The sequence below is a fragment of the Somniosus microcephalus genome, chromosome 4, assembly GCF_052327205.1.
Source record: "Somniosus microcephalus isolate GS21.2 chromosome 4, FLI_Smic_1.0, whole genome shotgun sequence".
Taxonomy (NCBI): Eukaryota; Metazoa; Chordata; class Chondrichthyes; order Squaliformes; family Somniosidae; genus Somniosus; species Somniosus microcephalus.
In genome coordinates, this window is record NC_140990.1 from 345,090,616 (window position 1) to 345,109,378 (window position 18,763).

General features: G+C 46.4%; 1 protein-coding gene across 5 annotated transcripts in view; it reads right to left on the reverse strand.

The window, feature by feature from the left end:
• LOC147120739 (DNA repair protein Ku80-like) overlaps positions 1-18,763 on the reverse strand; it is a 197,389-nt gene that overhangs the window by 32,433 nt on the left and 146,193 nt on the right. For 3 of the 5 annotated variants that reach the window (XM_085986973.1, XM_085986972.1, XM_085986975.1), the window contains one exon: positions 16,288-16,397. The exons of the other annotated variants lie outside the window; for them this stretch is intronic. In XM_085986973.1, the coding sequence (XP_085843099.1) occupies positions 16,288-16,397 (110 nt within the window). The remainder of the gene's footprint in view (positions 1-16,287; positions 16,398-18,763) is intronic. 5 annotated transcript variants of the gene reach the window in all.

Sequence of the window (18,763 nt, forward strand, 5' to 3'; positions counted from 1 at the left end):
TATAAACTACACCCCACCGCCCCAAACCGTGGTATAAACTACTACATCCCACCGCCCCAAACCGTGCTATAAACTACATCCCACCGCCCCAAACCGTGCTATAAACTACATCCCACCGCCCCAAACCGTGCTATAAACTACACCCCACCGCTCCAAACCGTGCTATAAACTACATCCCACCGCCCCAAACCGTGCTATAAACTACATCCCACCGCCCCAAACCGTGCTATAAACTACATCCCACCGCCCCAAACCGTGCTATAAACTACATCCCACCGCCCCAAACCGTGCTATAAACTACACCCCACCGCCCCAAACCGTGCTATAAACTACACCCCACCGCCCCAAACCGTGCTATAAACTACATCCCACCGCCCCAAACCGTGCTATAAACTACATCCCACCGCCCCAAACCGTGCTATAAACTACATCCCACCGCCCCAAACCGTGCTATAAACTACATCCCACCGCCCCAAACCGTGCTATAAACTACATCCCACCGCCCCAAACCGTGCTATAAACTACATCCCACCGCCCCAAACCGTGCTATAAACTACATCCCACCGCCCCAAACCGTGCTATAAACTACATCCCACCGCCCCAAACCGTGCTATAAACTACATCCCACCGCCCCAAACCGTGCTATAAACTACATCCCACCGCCCCAAACCGTGCTATAAACTACATCCCACCGCCCCAAACCGTGCTATAAACTACATCCCACCGCCCCAAACCGTGCTATAAACTACACCCCACCGCCCCAAACCGTGGTATAATGAAATATGAGGGGCAAAGAGTATTAGAATAGATTAGTGGCGAACAGAAAAAGGGAACCCAAAAGTCTTTTATAAACATATAAATAGTAAAAGGATAGTCAAAGGAAGGGTGAGGCAGAGTAGGGACCAAAAGGAGGTCTTCTTGTGGAGGCAGAGGGCATGGCGGAGGTACTCAATGAGCACTTTGCATCGGTCTTCATTAAAGAAAGGGATGCTGCCAATGTCACAGTAAAGGAGGTAGGAGAGAAATTGGACAGGACTAAAATAGATAGAGGAGGTACTCAAAGTAGAAAAGTCACAGTCCGGATGGGTTCCTAGTTTACTGAGGGAAATAAGGGTGGAAATTGCAGAGGCTCGGGCCACAATCTTCCAATCCTCCTTGGATATGGGGGTGGTGCCAGAGGACTGGAGGATTGCAAATGTTACATCCTTGTTCTGAAAAAGGGAGAGGCATAAACCCGGCAATTACAGGCTAATCAGTCTAACGTCAGTGGTGGGAAAACTTTGAGACACATTAATCCGGGACAAAATTAACTGTCACTTGGAAAAATATGGGTTAACAAATGAAAGCCAGCACGGATTTGTTAAAGGCAAATCATGTTTGACTAGTTTGATCTTAGTTCTTTGATGAAGTAACGGAGAGAATAGATTCTTCTTCTTAGGCAGTCCCTCGGAACCGAGGATGACTTGCTTCCACATTAAAAATGAGTTCTCAGGTGACTGATGAGTCCAATGTGGGACCTACAGTCTCTGTCACAGGTGGGGCAGACGGTGGTTGAAGGGGCGGGTGGGTGGGGTGCTTGGGTTGACGTGCGCTGCCTGCGCTTGGCTTCCGCTTGCTCCCGGCGAAGAGACTCGAGGTGTTGGGCGCCTTCCCGGATGCTTCTCCTCCACTTTGTGCGGTCTTGGGCCAGGGATTCCCAGGTGTCGGTGGGGATGTTGCACTTTTTTAAGGAGGCTTTGAGGGTGTCCTTGAAGCGTTTCCTCTGCCCACCTGGGGCTCTCTTGCCGTGCCGGAGCTCCGAGTAGAGTGCTTGTTTTGGGAGTCTCGTATCGGGCATGCGGACAATGTGACCCGTCCATTGGAGCTGGTTGAGCGTGGTCAAAGCGTCGATGCTGGGGATGTTGGCCTGAGCAAGAACACTGACGTTGGTGTGCCTATCCTGCCAATGGATTTGCAGGATCTTGAGGAGGCAGCGTTGGTGGTACCTCTCCAGTGCTTTGAGGTGCCTGCTGTACATGGTCCATGTCTGAGGCATACAGCAGGGCGGGTATCACTGCTGCTCTGTAGACCATGAGCTTAGTGCTGGGTTTGAGGTCCTGGTCTTCAAACACTCTCTTCCTCAGGCGACCGAAGGCTGCACTGGCACACTGAAGGCGGTGTTGGACTTCGTCGTCGACGTCTGCCCTTGTTGACAGTAGGCTCCCGAGGTATGGAAAGTGGTCCACGTTGTCCAAGGCCTTGTCATGGATTTTGATAATCGGGAGGCAGTACTGTGTGGCGGGGGCAGGTTGGTAGAGGACCTTTGTCTTACGAATGTTTACTGTAAGGCCAATGCTCTCGTACGCTTCGGTGAAGGTGTTGACGATGGATTGATTAGCGTAATGCTGACGGATGATGACACCTTCCCCCAAAATGAAGTCTCCCCTCATGGCTATACCTACCACCACTTTCACCGCCCAAACTACTGCTGTGGCGGTGTGGCTCTCATCACAAAATCACACCTTGGTCTGTCTCCCTACTCCTGTCACCTTCTCCTCCTTGGAGCATCTCACCTTGTTCCACCCACTCGCGCCTCATTTAAAAATCCTCGTTCTCTACCGCCCACCCAGACCGCACACCAAGTTTCTCACCGAGATATGTTCACTGCTTTCCTCCCTCAGCCTCTGCACTGAGCAACTTCTCATCCTCTGTGATCTCAACCTCCATCACAACTCACCATGCTCTCGCTCCCGAGTTCACTGACCTCCTATCCTCCCTGCCGTACAAACTCCCCTATCAATATTCACGGCTGCCCCCTTGACCTTGCCATCTCACGTGGCCTCTCTCCTCCCATCGTGTCAATCACAGATAAGGCCATCTCTGATCACTTTCTTGTATCACTCTCTACCCACATCCCTCTTCCCCTTCCCAACCCCACCTCCTTCTGTGTCCGCCCCTGGAAAAAACTCTTCCCAGTCACTTACAACGGCACTTTCAAATTCACAACTGTATAGCCTTTGGCCCCCATTCACCACAACATTTCTGCAGCTACCGATCTGCTCAATCACATCCTCACCTCCACCTTCGATACCCTTGTTCGCATTAAAACCATTACTCTCTCTCGCCCTGGTCATTCCCCCTTGTATGGCCCTCATCTCCATTCCCTTAAGTCCAAGGGATGCAGATTTCAATGTTTATGGCGGACAACTGGTTTAGCCATTCACCGCCAGATCTGGCTGGACCGCTTAAAGCACCATCGGGTCCTGCTCACTATTCCAGGATCATCCTGAATACAAAGATAACCCCTGGCCTCTCGCCCTCACCTCCAACAAGTGTGAGGAGCTCACGGGCTTCTTTGTCACGAAGACTGAAAGCATCTCCAGCTCTGAACTCGCATCTTTCTCTAGTTTCTCTCCTATCTCCCATCATGCCCTCTCTGAGCTCATCTTGTTCATTACACCCACCTTCTGCTCCCTCAACCCTATTCCAACCAAACTGCTGACCATCCAACTTCTCTTCCTGGCTGCCATGATAACTGATATTGTTAACTGTTCTCTCTCCTCAGGTACTGTCCCCATCCTCTTCAAATCTGCCGTCAGCATCCTGTCCTCAAAAAACCCACCCTTGACCTCTCTGTTCTTGCAAACTACCACCTCATCTCCAACCTCCCACTCCTCTCCAAAGTCCTTGAACGTGTTGTCGTCTCCCAAATCCATGCCCATCTTTCCCGTAACTCCATGTCTGAATCCCTCCAATCAGGTTTCAGCCTCTGCCACAAGTACTGAAACAGCAAAGTAACAAATGACATCCTATGTGACTGTGGCCGTGGTAATCTATCTCCCCTTCATCCTTCTTGATCTGTCTGCAGCCTTTCACACGGTTGACCACACCATCCTCCTCCAATGTCTCTCCTCCATCATCCAGCTGGGTGGGACTGCATTTGCCTGGTTCCATTCTTATCTATCGAATCATAGCCAGAGAATCACCTGCAATGTCTTCTCTTCCCGCTCCCGCATCGTTACGTCTAGAGTAGCGAAAGGATCTATTATCCATGTCTTTATAAAACACTGGTTAGGCCCCAGCTGGAGTACTGTGGCCAATTCTGGGCACCACACTTTAGGAAAGATTTCAAGGCCTTCGAGAGGGTGCAGAGGAGATTTACTAGAATGGTATGAGGGATGAGGGACTTCAGTTATGTGGCGAGACTAGCAAAACTAGCGCTGTTCTCCTTAAAGCAGAGACGCTTAAGAGGAGATTTAATAGAGGAGTTCAAAACCTTGAAGGGTTTTGATAGAGTAAATAAGGAGAAACAGTTTCCAGTGGCAGAAAGGTCGGTAATCAGAGGACACAGATTTAAAGTAATTGGCAAAAGAACCAGAGGAGACATGAACATTTTTTTTTAAAACGCAGGGAGTTGTGATCTGGAATGCGCTGCCTGAAAGGGCGGTGGAAGCAGATGCAATAGTAACTTTCAAAAGGGAATTGGATAAATACTTCAAAAAGAAACAAATGCTGAGCTATAGGGAAAGAACAGGGGAGTGGGACTAATTGGATAGCTCTTTCAAAGAGGTTTTACAGGCACGATGAGCTGAATAGTCTCCTTCTGAGCTGCATCATTCTATGATCTATGATTCTTGATGTGGCTAAAGAGAAGGAACCTTTTGGAGATATACAAGATAGTAAGTGGAATATTCACTAATTCAAGTTATACGACGAACATAGGAACAATGAAACAGGAGAAGGCCATTCAGACTGTACCATGATTTACTTCGATCATGGCTGATCTGTACCTCAACTCCATTTACCTGCCTATGCTCCATATCCCTTGCTAACTTTACCAAACAAAAATCTATCGATCTCAGTTTTGAAAATTTCAATTTTTAGCATCCATAGCTTTTTGGGGGAAAGAGCTCCAGATTTTACTCCCGAGTAGCCTGGCTCTAATTTTAAGATTAGCTCCCTTGTTCCTCCCACCAGAAGAAATAGATTCTCTTTATATATCCTATCAAATTCTTTTATCATTTTTAAACCTTGATTAGATTGCCCTTCTGAATGCAAGCCTAGTTTATGCAACCCAGCCTCATACCCTTTTGCCTGTGTATCATTCTGGTGAATTTGTGCTGCACCCCCTCCAAGACCAGTATGTCCTTCCTGAGGTGCAGTTCCCAGAACTGAACGCAGTTACTCCAGATGGGGTCTGGCCAGGGTCCGTATAACTGAAGCGTCACTTCCATTTGTATTCCAGCCCCTTGAGATAAAGGCAACATTCCATTCGTTTTTTGATGACTTTCTGGACTTGTGCATGAGCTTTTAGTGATCTGTGAACATGGAATCCCTAAATCTCTTTGCTCCTCCACAACTCCTAGTCTCTCGCCATTAAGTAAATATTTGTCTTTTTCGGATCCATAGTGGATCTCACACTTGCCCACATTGAACTCCATATGCCACAGTTTTGCCCACTCAATGAGTCTGTCTGTGGCCCATTGTAACTTCCTGCAAGGAGGTACGTACCACCCAGTAAAAAAACAGTTCAAAACTGATGTCAGGGAGCACTGCTTCACGCAGAATGATTAATACCTGGAATAATCTCCGAATACGTGAGTGGAAGCAAAAACTATGGGATCATTCAAGAAAAAGAAAATGTTAAAAGGGGATGAGGAAAGGGCCTGGAATGGTACCCAGTGCATAGCTCTTTCAGAGAGCTGGCAAATGCACAATGATCCAAAGGGAGGCTTCTGAGCTATAGAATTCCATTATTCTGGTAGCTAGATGTTGAGATAGGGCCATCATAGGTATCCCTGGAAGGACGGGCCGCATCACCTCATTTGTTTGTCCTTGTCTTTGTGAACAGAAGATATGCCCAAGAAGAACTCCTCGAGACAGACGAAACTAGACTGAGAGCCAGTGCTTTTGTGCCAACTGTACCAATTACACTCTGCACATGGCAGACACTCAACTTGGAGAACATCTCCTTCAAACAAGAACTGGATAAATATCTGGTTTGCTATCGAGCCCTGCTGCTAACTTGAACATGACAAATATTTCAAGGAATAAAATGGATCCAGGGCCTGTGAAGGCTGTGGAAAAGTCACCCCAGCTAAAGATGAGAAACATCAGGCAGATAGGAGTGGGCAGTAAACACCGAGCTAGGACATGGAGGGCCTGAAATTGCACTGCTGTTGTTCTGCTAGGATTGAGATACATTGCTCATCTGTAGCCACACCCCCATCTGCTGCTGATTCACCTTCTCCTCATCCTGCATCTCAAAAAGAGCTTGCAGAACTCCTAAACAAATGCCCATAGAATCATAGAAAGTTACAAGGAGGTGGGGTAGCATTGCTGGTTAAAGAAGGGATTAACACAATTGTAAGGAAGGATATTAGCTCTGATGATGTGGAATCTGTATGGGTAGAACTGAGAAATACCAAGGGGCAGAAAACGTTAGTGGGAGTGGTATATAGACCTCCAAACAGTAATGCGGAGGTTGGGGATGGCATTAAAAGAGAAATTAGAGAAGCGTGCAAGAAGGGCACAGCAGTTATCATAGGTGACTTTAATCTGCATATAGATTGGGCTAACCAAATTAGTAACAATACTGTGGAGGAGGAATTCCTGGAGTGTATACGAGATGGCTTCCTGGACCAATATGTCGAGGAACCAACTAGAGATCAGGCCATCTTAGACTGGGTATTATGTAATGAGAAAGGATTAATTAGCAATCTTGTTGTACGAGGCCCCTTGGGTTGGAGCGATCATAATATGATAGAATTCTTCATTAAGATGGAGTGTGAAGTAGTTGACTTAGAGACTAGGGTCCTGAATTTAAATAAAGGAAACTATGATGGTATGAGGCGCGAGTTGGGTAGGATTGATTGGGGAATGTCACTCAAAGGGTTGACGGTGGATAGGCAATGGCAAACATTCAAAGACCGCATGGATGAACTACAGAATTTGTTCATCCCAGTTTGGCATAAAAATAAAACAAAAAAGGTGACTCAACCGTGGCTAACAAGGGAAATTAGGGATAGCATAAGATCCAAGGAGAGGACATATAAATTGGCCAGAAAAAGCAGTAAACCTGATGATTGGGAGCAGTTTAGGATTCAACAAAGGAGGACAAAGGGATTAATTAAAAGGGGGAAAATAGAGTATGAGAGAGTAAGCTTGCAGGGAACATAAAAACTGACTGTAAAAGCTTTTATAGATATGTGAAGAGAAAAAGATTGGTGAAGTCAAGCATAGGTCCCTTGCAGTCAGAATCAGGGGAACGTATAATGGGGAACAAAGAAATGGCAGACCAATTAAATACATATTTTGGTTCTGTCTTCACAAAGGAGGACACAAATAACCTCCCAAAGATGTCGGGGAACATAGGGTCTGATGAAAGGGAGGAACTGAAAGAAATCAGTATTTGTAGGGAAATGGTGTTAGGGAAATTGACGTGATTGAAGGCCGATAAATCCCCAGGGCCTGATAATCTACATCCTAGGGTACTTAAGGAAGTGGCCCTAGAAATAGTAGATGCATTGCTGGTCATCTTCCAACATTCGATAGAATCTGGAACAGTACCCATGGATTGGAGGGTAGCTAATGTTACCCCACTATTCAAAAAAGGTGGTAGAGAGAAAACGGGGAATTATAGACCGGTAAGCCTGACATCGGTAGTGGGGAAAATGCTAGAGTCCATTATAAAAGATATAATAGTAGAGTACTTGGAAAACAGTGACAGGATCGGACAAGTCAACATGGATTTACAAAAGGTAAATCGTGCTTGACTAATCTACTGGAATTTTTTGAGGATGTAACTGGTAAAATAGATAAGGGAGAACCAGTGGATGTAGTGTATTTGGACTTTCAAAAGGCTTTCGATAAGGTCCCGCATAAGAGATTAGCGTGTAAAGTTAAGGCACATGGGATTGGGGGCAAGGTATTGACTTGGATAGAGAACTGGTTGGCAGACAGAAAGCAAAGAGTTGGAATAAACGGGTCTTTTTCCGAGTGGCAGGCAGTGACTAGTGGGGTACCGCAGGGATCGGTCCTTGGACCCCAGCTATCCACAATATATATTAATGATCTGGACAAGGGAACTAGATGTAATATCTCCAAGTTTGCAGACGACACAAAGCTGGGTGGGTGTGTGTGCTGGGAGGAGGATGCCGAGAAACTCCAGTATGATTTGGACAGGTTGGGTGATTGGGCAGAAGCATGGCAGATGCAATATAACGTGGATAAATGCGAGGTTATGCACTTTGGTGTCAAAAACAGGAAGGCAGATTATTATCTGAATGGCAATAGATTGGGAGAAGGGGAAATGCAACGAGACCTGGGTGTCCTTGTGCACCAGTCGCTGAAGGTAAGCATGCAGGTGCAGCAGGTGGTTAAGAAGGCAAATGGTATGTTGGCCTTCGTAGCGAGAGGGTTTGAGTACAGGATGAAAGGATTCGCAAATTTCATGTCTCCCCTGAAGATTTACTTCTGGCTTATTGGAGACACCCTGGCTGGACTGAGTTTAAAATCCAGGGCTCCAGGGCCCAACAAGACGGCTACAGTCAACCTCATGGCCAAGGCCTGCAAAGTTCAGGTTTGGACTGACAAAGAAGGAATGTTCCAGAAATTAGAAGGCAGACAGGCTTTCTGCATTTATGTATGAGAAGCAAACAGTGGCATTCGGGCCTTTGATTAAAACCCATCAAGGCCGTTTGCACGGATAATCAACGGGTAATAGCTGCATTCAGACCTTCGCTAGCTGACTTCAACACTGTTTGGAAACGATCAACGGGGCATTCAAACTGGAATGGCCCCATCACAAGACCAGTTACACAAAGGGAAACACTTATGGGATGTTTAAAGACTGATTAACCGGCCATCCAGGTCGATAGGCCCAGGTCGGTTTCCTTTGTATCATCTTCAACACGTCCAGGTCAGACAAAGAAACAGGCTGATCTGGCAAGTGATAAGGGCTCCCAGAAAGGGGTATAAGTAGTCCCTCGGGAAGCCATATCTCGCTCTCTCTCGCCTGGACTCCGGTGCCCTGCCTTACCATCAAGAAGATCGACGACGAAGAGCCCGTCCAGGGAAGCAGGATGCTGAAAGTTACCTTTGAATCACTGGGGTATCTCTGCTCTGGGTGCTGAAAACCCTAAAGATATCGGCAGGCAACGGGGCACGGAGCAGGCGTTCTAACATCCGAGACTGGTGAGCATAAACTTTCTGGCCCATCGCAAGACAACTTAGATAGGTGTAAAGGGTGGGAGTTAAGGGGATTGCTAAAATTGTCATTTTAGTCATTTTCCCTCGATGTGTCCGTTTCTCCTCCCCCGCTAAGTGTAATTGTGTTACATACATAGTGATTTTCTCTGTATAGTGTTTATTTTTCTCTATTTTTAATAAACGTTGGTTTTCTTTGCACCAAACCACTGGTCTCGTTTTGTTTATATCGCTGCTCATAATAAGTGCGGTGGTCAGAACCAGAGTGGAAGTGATTCGAACCGCACGGAAGATTAAAGGAGTGAGGCAGAGACCATGGTAGGGTAGATTGTATAAGGGCTGTGGAAGGAGTGGGATTGATGGGCCAAATTGGCATTTTTTCTTTCTCAATGTTTACATGTTAGTTATTAAGCCTTTCTCTGCACTAGTTTTCTAAAATCTTAACTTTGGGGGTAAAGGGCAATGAACAATCTTTTCTGTTTGAGAGAATCAGCACACATGCTATAACACGCAGACTGAATCACAGGCATTAACCGCTGGACAGCCATTCATTTAAACAGATTTTAGAAACTGATGATAAAGAATAAAAATGTAAGTATTCACACTGAAACAAATACCACCACCAGCACGCGGGGTCAAAAATATAATAAACAGACACCGATTTCAAGCCCTCACTTAGCCCTGCACCACAGTAATGTGACCAAACATGCTCTGGAGGACTAGAGCAGCATGCATCATGGTTAAGCAGCACGCTGCGATCTAATTTGCTGAATGATTCAGCAGCAGGGCATGAGTTACCACACTCATTGTATCGCTGTCAAAAAAGCAATAATAGGGGATTCAACAGTTAGGGCAACAGACAGGCATGTCTGCGGATGCAGACGTGACTCCAGGATGGTATGTTGCCTCCCTGGTACCAGAGTCAAAGATGTCACTGAGTGGCTGCAGAACATTCTGAAGGGGTGGGGGGGTAAACAGCCAGAGGTCGTGGTCCATATTCGGTACCAATGACAGGCAGAAAGAGGGATGAATTCCTGCAGGCAGATTTTAGGGAGAAGAAAGAGATTAATAAACAGGACCTCAAAGGTAGTAATCACTGGATTACTCCCGGTGCCACGCACTAGTGAGTACAGAAATAAGAGGATAGAACAGATGAATGCATGTCTGAAGAGATGGTGCAGGAGAGAGGGAGACGTTCAGAAGGGAAATAGAGAGAGTACAACGCCAACATGTTCCTGTAAAGGTCAAGGGTGGGACCAACAAGCAAAGGGAACCTTGGATGACAAGGGATATACAAAAATGCATTAGAAATAAAAGGGGGGCTTTTGGCAGTTACAAAAGACTAAAGACAGAAGAAGCCCTAGAGGAGTATAAAAAGTGCAGGGGCATACTTAAAAAAGAAATTAGGAGGGCGAGGAGGGGCCATGAAATAACACTGGCGAGCAAAATAAAGGAAAATCCTAAGATGTTTTATAAGTATATTAAGGGTAAGAGGATAACCAGGGAAAGGGTAGGGCCCATTAGGGACCAAAGTGGCAATCTGTGTGTAGAGCCAGAGGATGTAGGCGGGGTTTTAAATGAATTTTTTGCATCTGTGTTCACTATGGAGAAAGACGATGCAGACATAGAAATCGGGCAAGGGGACTGTGACATACTTGAACATATTAGCATCGAGAGGGAGGAGGTGCTAGCGGTTTTAGCGGGCCAAAAAGTGGATAAATCCCCAGGCCCGGACGAGATGTATCCCAGGCTGCTGTGGGAGGCAAGGGAGGAGATTGCAGGGGCTCTGACACTAATTTTCAGAACCTCTCTGGCCACAGGGGATGTACCAGAGGACTGGAGAACAGCTAACGTAGTACCATTATTCAAGAAGGGTAGCAGGGATAAACCAGGGAATTACAGGCCAGTGAGTCTAACATCTGTGGTGGGGAAATTATTGGAAAAAATTCTGAGGGACAAAATTAATCTCCACTTGGAGAGGCAAGGATTAATCGGGGATAGTCAGCATGGCTTTGTCAAGGGTAAATCATGTCTAACAAATCTGATCGAATTTTTCGAGGGGGTGACTAGTGGGGTGGATGAGGGAAATGCTGTGGATGTGGTTTACATGGACTTCAGTAAAGCTTTTGACAAAGTCCCGCATAGGAGACTGGTCAAGAAGGTAAGAGCCCATGGGATCCAGGGTGCCTTGGCGCGTTGGATCCTAAACTGGCTGAGTGGCAGGAGGCAGAGGGTGATGGTCGAAGGTTGCTTTTGTGACTGGAAGCCTGTGTCCAGTGGGGTACCTCAGGGATCGGTGCTGGGTCCCTTATTGTTTGTGATCTACATAAATGATTTGGATGAGAATGTAAAAGGTATGATCAGTAAGTTCGCAGATGACACGAAAATTGGTGGGGTGGTAAATTGCGAGGAGGAAAGCCTCCGGCTACAGGACGATATAAACGGGTTGGTCAGATGGGCGGAAAAGTGGCAAATGGAATTTAACCCTGAAAAGTGCGAGGTGATGCATTTTGGACGGACAAATAAGGCAAGGGAATACACAATGAGTGGTAGGACCCTAGGAAGTACAGAGGGTCAGAGGGACCTTGGTGTACATGTACATAGATCCCTGAAGGCAGCGGAGCAGGTAGATAAGGTGGTTAAAAAGGCATATGGGATACTTGCCTTCATTAGCCGAGGCATAGAATATAAGAGCAGGGAGGTTATGATGGAGCTGTACAAAACGCTGGTGAGGCCACAGCTGGAGTACTGTGTGCAGTTCTGGTCGCCTCACTATAGGAAGGATGTGATTGCTTTGGAGAGGGTGCAGAGAAGATTCACCAGGATGTTACCTGGGATGGAGCGCCTCAGCTATGAAGAGAGGCTGGACAGGCTGGAGTTGTTTTCCTTGGAGCAGAGAAGGCTGAGGGGGGACCTGATTGAGGTGTACAAAATGATGAGGGGCATAGACAGGGTAGATAAAGAGGAACTTTTCCCCTTAGTGGGGGGGTCAATAACAAGGGGGCATAGATTCAGGGTAAGAGGCAGGAGATTTAGAGGGGATTTGAGGAGGAACTTTTTCACCCAGAGGGTGGTTGGAATGTGGAACTCAACGCCTGAAAGGGTGGTGGAGGCAGGAACCCTCACAACATTCAAGAAGCATTTGGATGAGCACTTGAAATGCCATTGCATACAAGGCTATGGACCAAATGCTGGAAAATGGGATTAGACTGGACAGGGATGGATGGGCGGCGCAGACACGATGGGCCGAAGGGCCTCTTTCTGTGCTGTAAAACTCTATGACTCTATGAGAGGGCTTCAGATTCCTACGGCATTGGGATCGGTTCTGGGGGAGCTGGGACCTGTACAGAGCAGAGACCATTATCCTAGCGTTGGGGGTGGGGGCGGTTGCTCATGCTGTTGGGGAGTGTTTAAACTAGCTTGGCAGGGAATGGGAACCTGATCTAAGATTCAGAAGGTAGAGAAGCAAAGTTGGAAATGGAAGGCAAAAAAATAAGTAAGTCAGTTTGGAAGGCGTAGGAAACAAAGGAGTTTGGCAGTGCTTAATGGTATATACTACAATGCAAGGAGTCTAATAAATAAGGCAGATGTGCTGAGGGCACAGATAAACATGTGGAAGTATGATATCATAGCTATTACTAAAACTTGGCTGATAGAAGGGCAGGAATGGCAGCTCATCATACCTGGTTACAGAATTTTCAGACGAGATAGAAAGTGGGATATAATAAAAAGAGGGGGGTCGCAATATTGGTTAAAGAAACAATTACAGCTATGAGGAGGGATGTGTTATGTTAGAAGCATCATCAAATGAGGCCATATGGGTTGAATTGAAGAACAAAAAAGGGGCAATCACACTGCTGGGAGTGCACTATAGAGCCCCAAACATTCAGGGAGATAGAACAACAAATACATAGGCAAATTTCAGGGAAGTGCAAAAACAATAGGTCAGTAATAATTGGGGATTCCAACTACCCAAATATTAACTGGGATAGAATCAGTGTGAAAGGTATAGAGGGTGTAGAATTCTTAAAATGTATTGAGGAGAACTTTTTTAGCCAGTACGCAGCAAGCCCAATGAGAGGGGGTGGTTCTGGACTTAGTTTTACCGAATGAAGCTGGGCAGGTGGAAGGGGTATCAGTAGGAGAACATTTTGGTGGTCATGATCATAATTCAGTTAGATTTAGCGTAGATATGAAAAAGGACAAAGATAGACAAAAGTAAACTGAGTGTGGTTTAAACAGAGTGCTGCGAGTTGGGTGAGTCAGGGAGTCTTAACTGTTTGCTAAAATTAAACTTTTGTTTGTTTCACATTTACTGTTACTGTTTACTGTTTAAAATCTAAATTTTCCAGCTTTAAGCAGGGTTATAAAGGGATATACAAGGCCGACACTTCAGAGCTGCTGAAGGCAGTTAATTAGGGAAACTAGATTAAACTGGTTCTCTTGTAGCAGAACCCAGCAAGCTCCTTTGTTTCAGGGCCTATAAAAACAAGCTTTGAAGTACGATTTTGCACTGAGAGCGGTTTAAACAGAGTGCTGCGAGTTGCGTGAGTCAGGTGAGGAGTGGAAGGAGGAGCTCCCTTGCTTCGCCTTTGTTTTTCCTAACTTTTCACCCTGTAGGAATTGGTTCTTACTTTACACCAAGGAAAGAGTCCGAGAGCGGGAGCAGTCAAACAACAACTGCGAAACCACTAAAGTGACGTCACAACCAGGGAAGGAGCTGATTGGTAAGTAGGACCTGGTAAGTATTTCTACAGTCCAGTCGTTAAAGTCAAAGTAAGGTCTCTAGTTTAGAGTAAGTAGTGTTTAAAGGGAAGAAAGGTCCCGAGTGTATTTAATATTCTTTAATTTAAAGGAAGTAAAGGGAGTAAATTAAGGGTAGGACATGGCAGGGCAGCTTGGCTGCGCGGAGTGCTCCTCCTGTGCTATGTGGGAAGTCAGGGACACTTTAGGTGTCCAGGGCACTTTAGGTGTCTCCAGCTGCAGCTACTCGAAATCCGCGTTTCGGAGTTGGAACTGCAGCTGGAGTCACTGTGGAGCATCCGCGAAGCTGAGATCTTCGTGGATAGCACGTATAACGAGGTGGTCACACCGCAGGTAAAGAGTGCACAGGCAGACAGGAAATGGGTGACCGTCAGACAGAGCAAAAGAACCAGGAAGGTAGTGCAGGAGTCCCCTGGGTCCATCTCCCTCTCCAACAGATTTTCCGTTTTGGATACTGATGGAGGAGACGGTTTCTCAGCGGAATGCAGCAAGAGCCAAGTCCGTGGCACTACGAGTGGCTCAGCTGCACAGGAGGGGAGGAAAAAGAGTGGGAGAGCAATAGTGATAGAGGATTCTATCGTAAGGGGAACAGATAGACGTTTCTGTGGCCGCAGACGTGACTCCAGGATGGTATGTTGCCTCCCTGGTGCCAGGGTCAAGGATGTCACTGAATGGCTGCAGGGCATTCTGAAGGGGGAGGGTGAACAGTCTGAGGTTGTGGTTCACATTAGTACCAATGACATGGGTAGAAAGAGGGATGAGGTCCTGCAACAAGAATTTAGGGAGCTAGGTAGCAGATTAAAAAGCAGGACCTCAAAGCTTGTAATCTCTGGATTACTTCCGGTGCCACGTACTAGTGAGTATAGGAATAGGAGAATAGAGCAGATGAATGCGTGGCTAATGAGTTGGTGCAGGAGGGAGGGCTTTAGTTTCCTGGATCACTGGGTCTGCTTCTGGGGAAGGTGGGACCTGTACAAGTCGGACAGGTTGCACCTGAACGGGATGAACATCCTTGCGGGGAGGTTTGCTGGTACTGTTGTGGGGGGGGGGGGGGTTTAAACTAACTTGGCAGGGGGATGGGATACGGAGTGGAGTTATGGTAGGGGGTGATGCACAGCCAAATATAGAGGAAAAAACAAGTCAGCCTGGAAGGCAGAGCAAATATGTAATGGCACAAGGGAGTATGGTAAGGCTGGATGGCATTTATTTTAATGCAAGGAGTCTTGCGAGTAAGGCAGATGAATTGAAGGTGGTGATGAACACATGGGAGTATGATATTGTTGCTATCACAGAGACATGGTTGAGGGAGGGGCAGGACTGGCAGCACAATATTCCGGGGTATAGAATCTTCAGGCGAGGCAGAGGGGGGTGTAAAAGATGAGGGGGGTGTCGCATTATTAATCAAGGAGTCAATTACTGCTGTAAGGAGGGATGATATATTAGCGGGTTCCTCTAATGAATCCATATGGGTAGAACTTAAAAACAAAAAGGGGGCAAGCACTTTGCTGGGAGTGTACTACAGGCCCCCAAACAGTCAGGGGGAGATAGAGGAACAGATATGTAGACAAATCTCAGAGAAGTGTAGAAATAATAGGGTAATAATAGTCGGGGATTTCAACTTCCCCAATATTAACTGGGATAGTCAGAGTGTGAAAGGCTTAGAGGGTGCGGAATTCTTAAATTCTTACATTTGCTACCTTCCAATCCGCTGGGACCGTTCTAGAATCTAGGGAATTCTGGAAGATCAAACCCAATGCATCCACTATCTTTGCAGCCACCACTTTTAAAACCCGAGGGTGCAGGCCATCAGGTCCAGGGGATTTGTCGGCTTTTAGTCCCATTAATTTCTCCAGTACTATTTCTTTATTACTACGACTATCTTCAATTTCCTCATTCTCACTAGACCCTTTGTTCCCCACAATTTCCGGAATTTTGTGCGTCTTCTTCTGTGAAGACAGATAAAAAGTATATTTGCTTAATGCAATAATTGCTGGCCTTGCCAGTAACGCCCACATCCCATGAACAAATAAAAAAAAGTTGCTGCCATTTCATTTTTCCCCATTATATCTACCGTCTCTGCCTGAAAGGGACCCACATTTACTTTCGCTAATCTATTCCTTTTTACATACCTATAGAAGCGTTTACAGTCTGTTTTTATGTCTCTCGCTAGTTTATTCTCATGTTCTATTTTTTCTCCTAAATCAATTTCTTGGTCCTCTTTTGCGGAATTCTAAAATCCTCCCAATCCTCAGGTTTACTACTCTTTTTGGCAACATTATAAGCCTTTGATGAGTCTTTTACAGAGATCTGAAACGGCAGATCACGTTCTCTGCTCACCTTGCAAGCTTCCTCCCTGCAGACTCTGATGCAGTCCATGCTTTTCATGTAATACTGCCGATTCTTGACTTCCAGGAACTGGTAGACGCGCTCCATCAGCTGCTTGGTCACTGTGTGGAGACAGAACTCTCAGAACCTCTATTCACTGCAGGTCACGTTTCTTTCACCGAGTCGCTACACCTCTATCCCTCGCCAGGATAGTCTCCGCTTCTTGAACAGTTCCCCAACCAGTCTCCATCCACCATCACCCTTCTCCAACTGGCTGAACTTGCTCTTACCTTCAACCACTTCTCTTAATTCTACTCACTTTGTCCAGATTAAGTGTTGCATGGGTCCCAGGTAGGCAGAGTATGTTGAACACTCTTTGTTCCAGTCCTACTCAGCCCCTCCCAGACCTCCTCTCCTGCTACATTGATGACTGCGTAAGGCTTCTTGCTCTCGCTCGGACCTTGAGAATTTTATTAACTATGCTTCCAATTCCCACACATTCGCACCATCACATGGTCCATCTCTAACTTCTCCCTTCCCCCGCTGGAATGCTCTTCATCTCCAATGATGGGTTTCCCACTCTCGTCTCTTACAAACCCACTGACTCCCATAGCTACCTGGAATATAGGAACATAGGAATTGCTATATGAAAAAAGACTACGGTCCATCTAGTTCACCTCTTACCATCCTGGTAGTCCCATGATACAACGATAATGGAGTTGTTGATTAATCACAGCAATCAATCTCTAGCAATTAGTCTACAACAAACCCAGACCCGAGGCGAGGAAAACCCCAGTGGTGGAGCGCTTTGGGAACCATAGTTCCAAAGTCATCTGTTCCTCCCGAGCACGCTACACTCCCCACACGTCATGTCTCAAATTAATCATATACTGAATCCCAAAATATTATTTTCTGAAAGAAATCTATCCAATTGCATTTGAATGAACCATACTAACTGCTTCCACAGTCTCCCTAGGGAGCCTGTTCCATAGACTGACCACTCACTGAAAGATTGTTTCCACAGATCAATTCTGAATTTCTCCCCTTCAAGCGCAGGCCATGTCCTCTGGTTCTACTGTTCTGGACAAGGTGAAACAGACAGAATCCTAAAAACAACACTGCTCAACTTTCTCTTTCTAGTGAGAATATCCTCAATTTGTGTAATCACTCATAATCCACTCCCTCCATCCCCTCAATCATTCTGGTTGCTCTCTTCTGTATCCTTTCTTTTTATACTATGGCGACCAGAACTGTATACAGTATTCTAAGTGCGGTCACACCAATGATTTCTAAAGTGCCAGGATTACCTCACTATTTCGGCTCAATTTTGACCTTTGAATACATCCCAGCATTTGATTTGCTTCACTCACTGCTACCGAGCATTGCTGCAATAGCTTCAATTTATTGTCAATCAGGACTGCCAGATCTCTCATTTTCCATGCATGATTTTCTTTCCATTTAAGTAATAGTCCCTTCCATGATTTTCTGTCCCATGTGAAGCACTCTGCACTTCTCTACATCGAATTTCTTCTGCCACCTGTCTGCCCAATTCCCAAGTATGTTCAAATCCTCCAGTAGCTTATCCTGTTCAGCTTTGGAGTCGACTGCCTTCACTGGCTTTGTCCCACCCTGTAAAAACTCCATCCGTTTTCTCCGTTTCTCCATCTCTAAAGAAACAGCTATGGCGACTCTACCTTCCACACCAGAGCTTTTAAAAATTCTTCCTTTTCCCTCACCTGACAATTTCTCTCTCCAGTGGTCAATGCTGTTCTTGACAGAGTCCATCCCAGTTCTCGTGTTTCTGCCTTGACCGCACCCCCCCACTCTTCCTCTCACAACTGAGTGTCCCCCGGTTCTCACCTTCCATCCCACCAACCTCCACATTCACCAGATCATCTTCCATCACTGCTGCCACGCACAATATGGTCCTACCACCAAACACAGCTTATCCTCCCCCTCGCCACTGTGGTTTCCGGAGAGATGTTCACTCTTCCAGCTACCCTGCCTCTGGCATCTTCCCATGCAACCAAAGGAGATGCAATACCCACCCGTTCACCTTTCCCCCACAATCCAGGGCCCCAAAATCTTTTTGCATGTGATAGCAATTTGTGTACTTCAGGTAATCCAGCATATTCCATTCGCTGATCATGGGGAAGTCTGCTCTAGACTAGAGCCACGAAACACAGATCGGTTAACCACTTTGCAGAACACCTCTGTATTGTTCACAAATGCAACCATCTCATTCCGACTCTGGGCCCTCAGTCATTCGACTCGTAACAATGTTCCAACAAAGCACACCGCAAGCTTCAGTAACAGTATCACATCTTTCTCCGAGGCAACCTGTAATTTCAGACCATAGCGATATCCTCATCTTCAAGCCTGTGGTCATTCCACATCTGACCCAGGTTTCCCATCGCTCGCCTCACATTCCCCCGGCCTCACATTCCCCAGGCCTCACATTCCCCAGGCCTCACATTCCCCCGGCCTC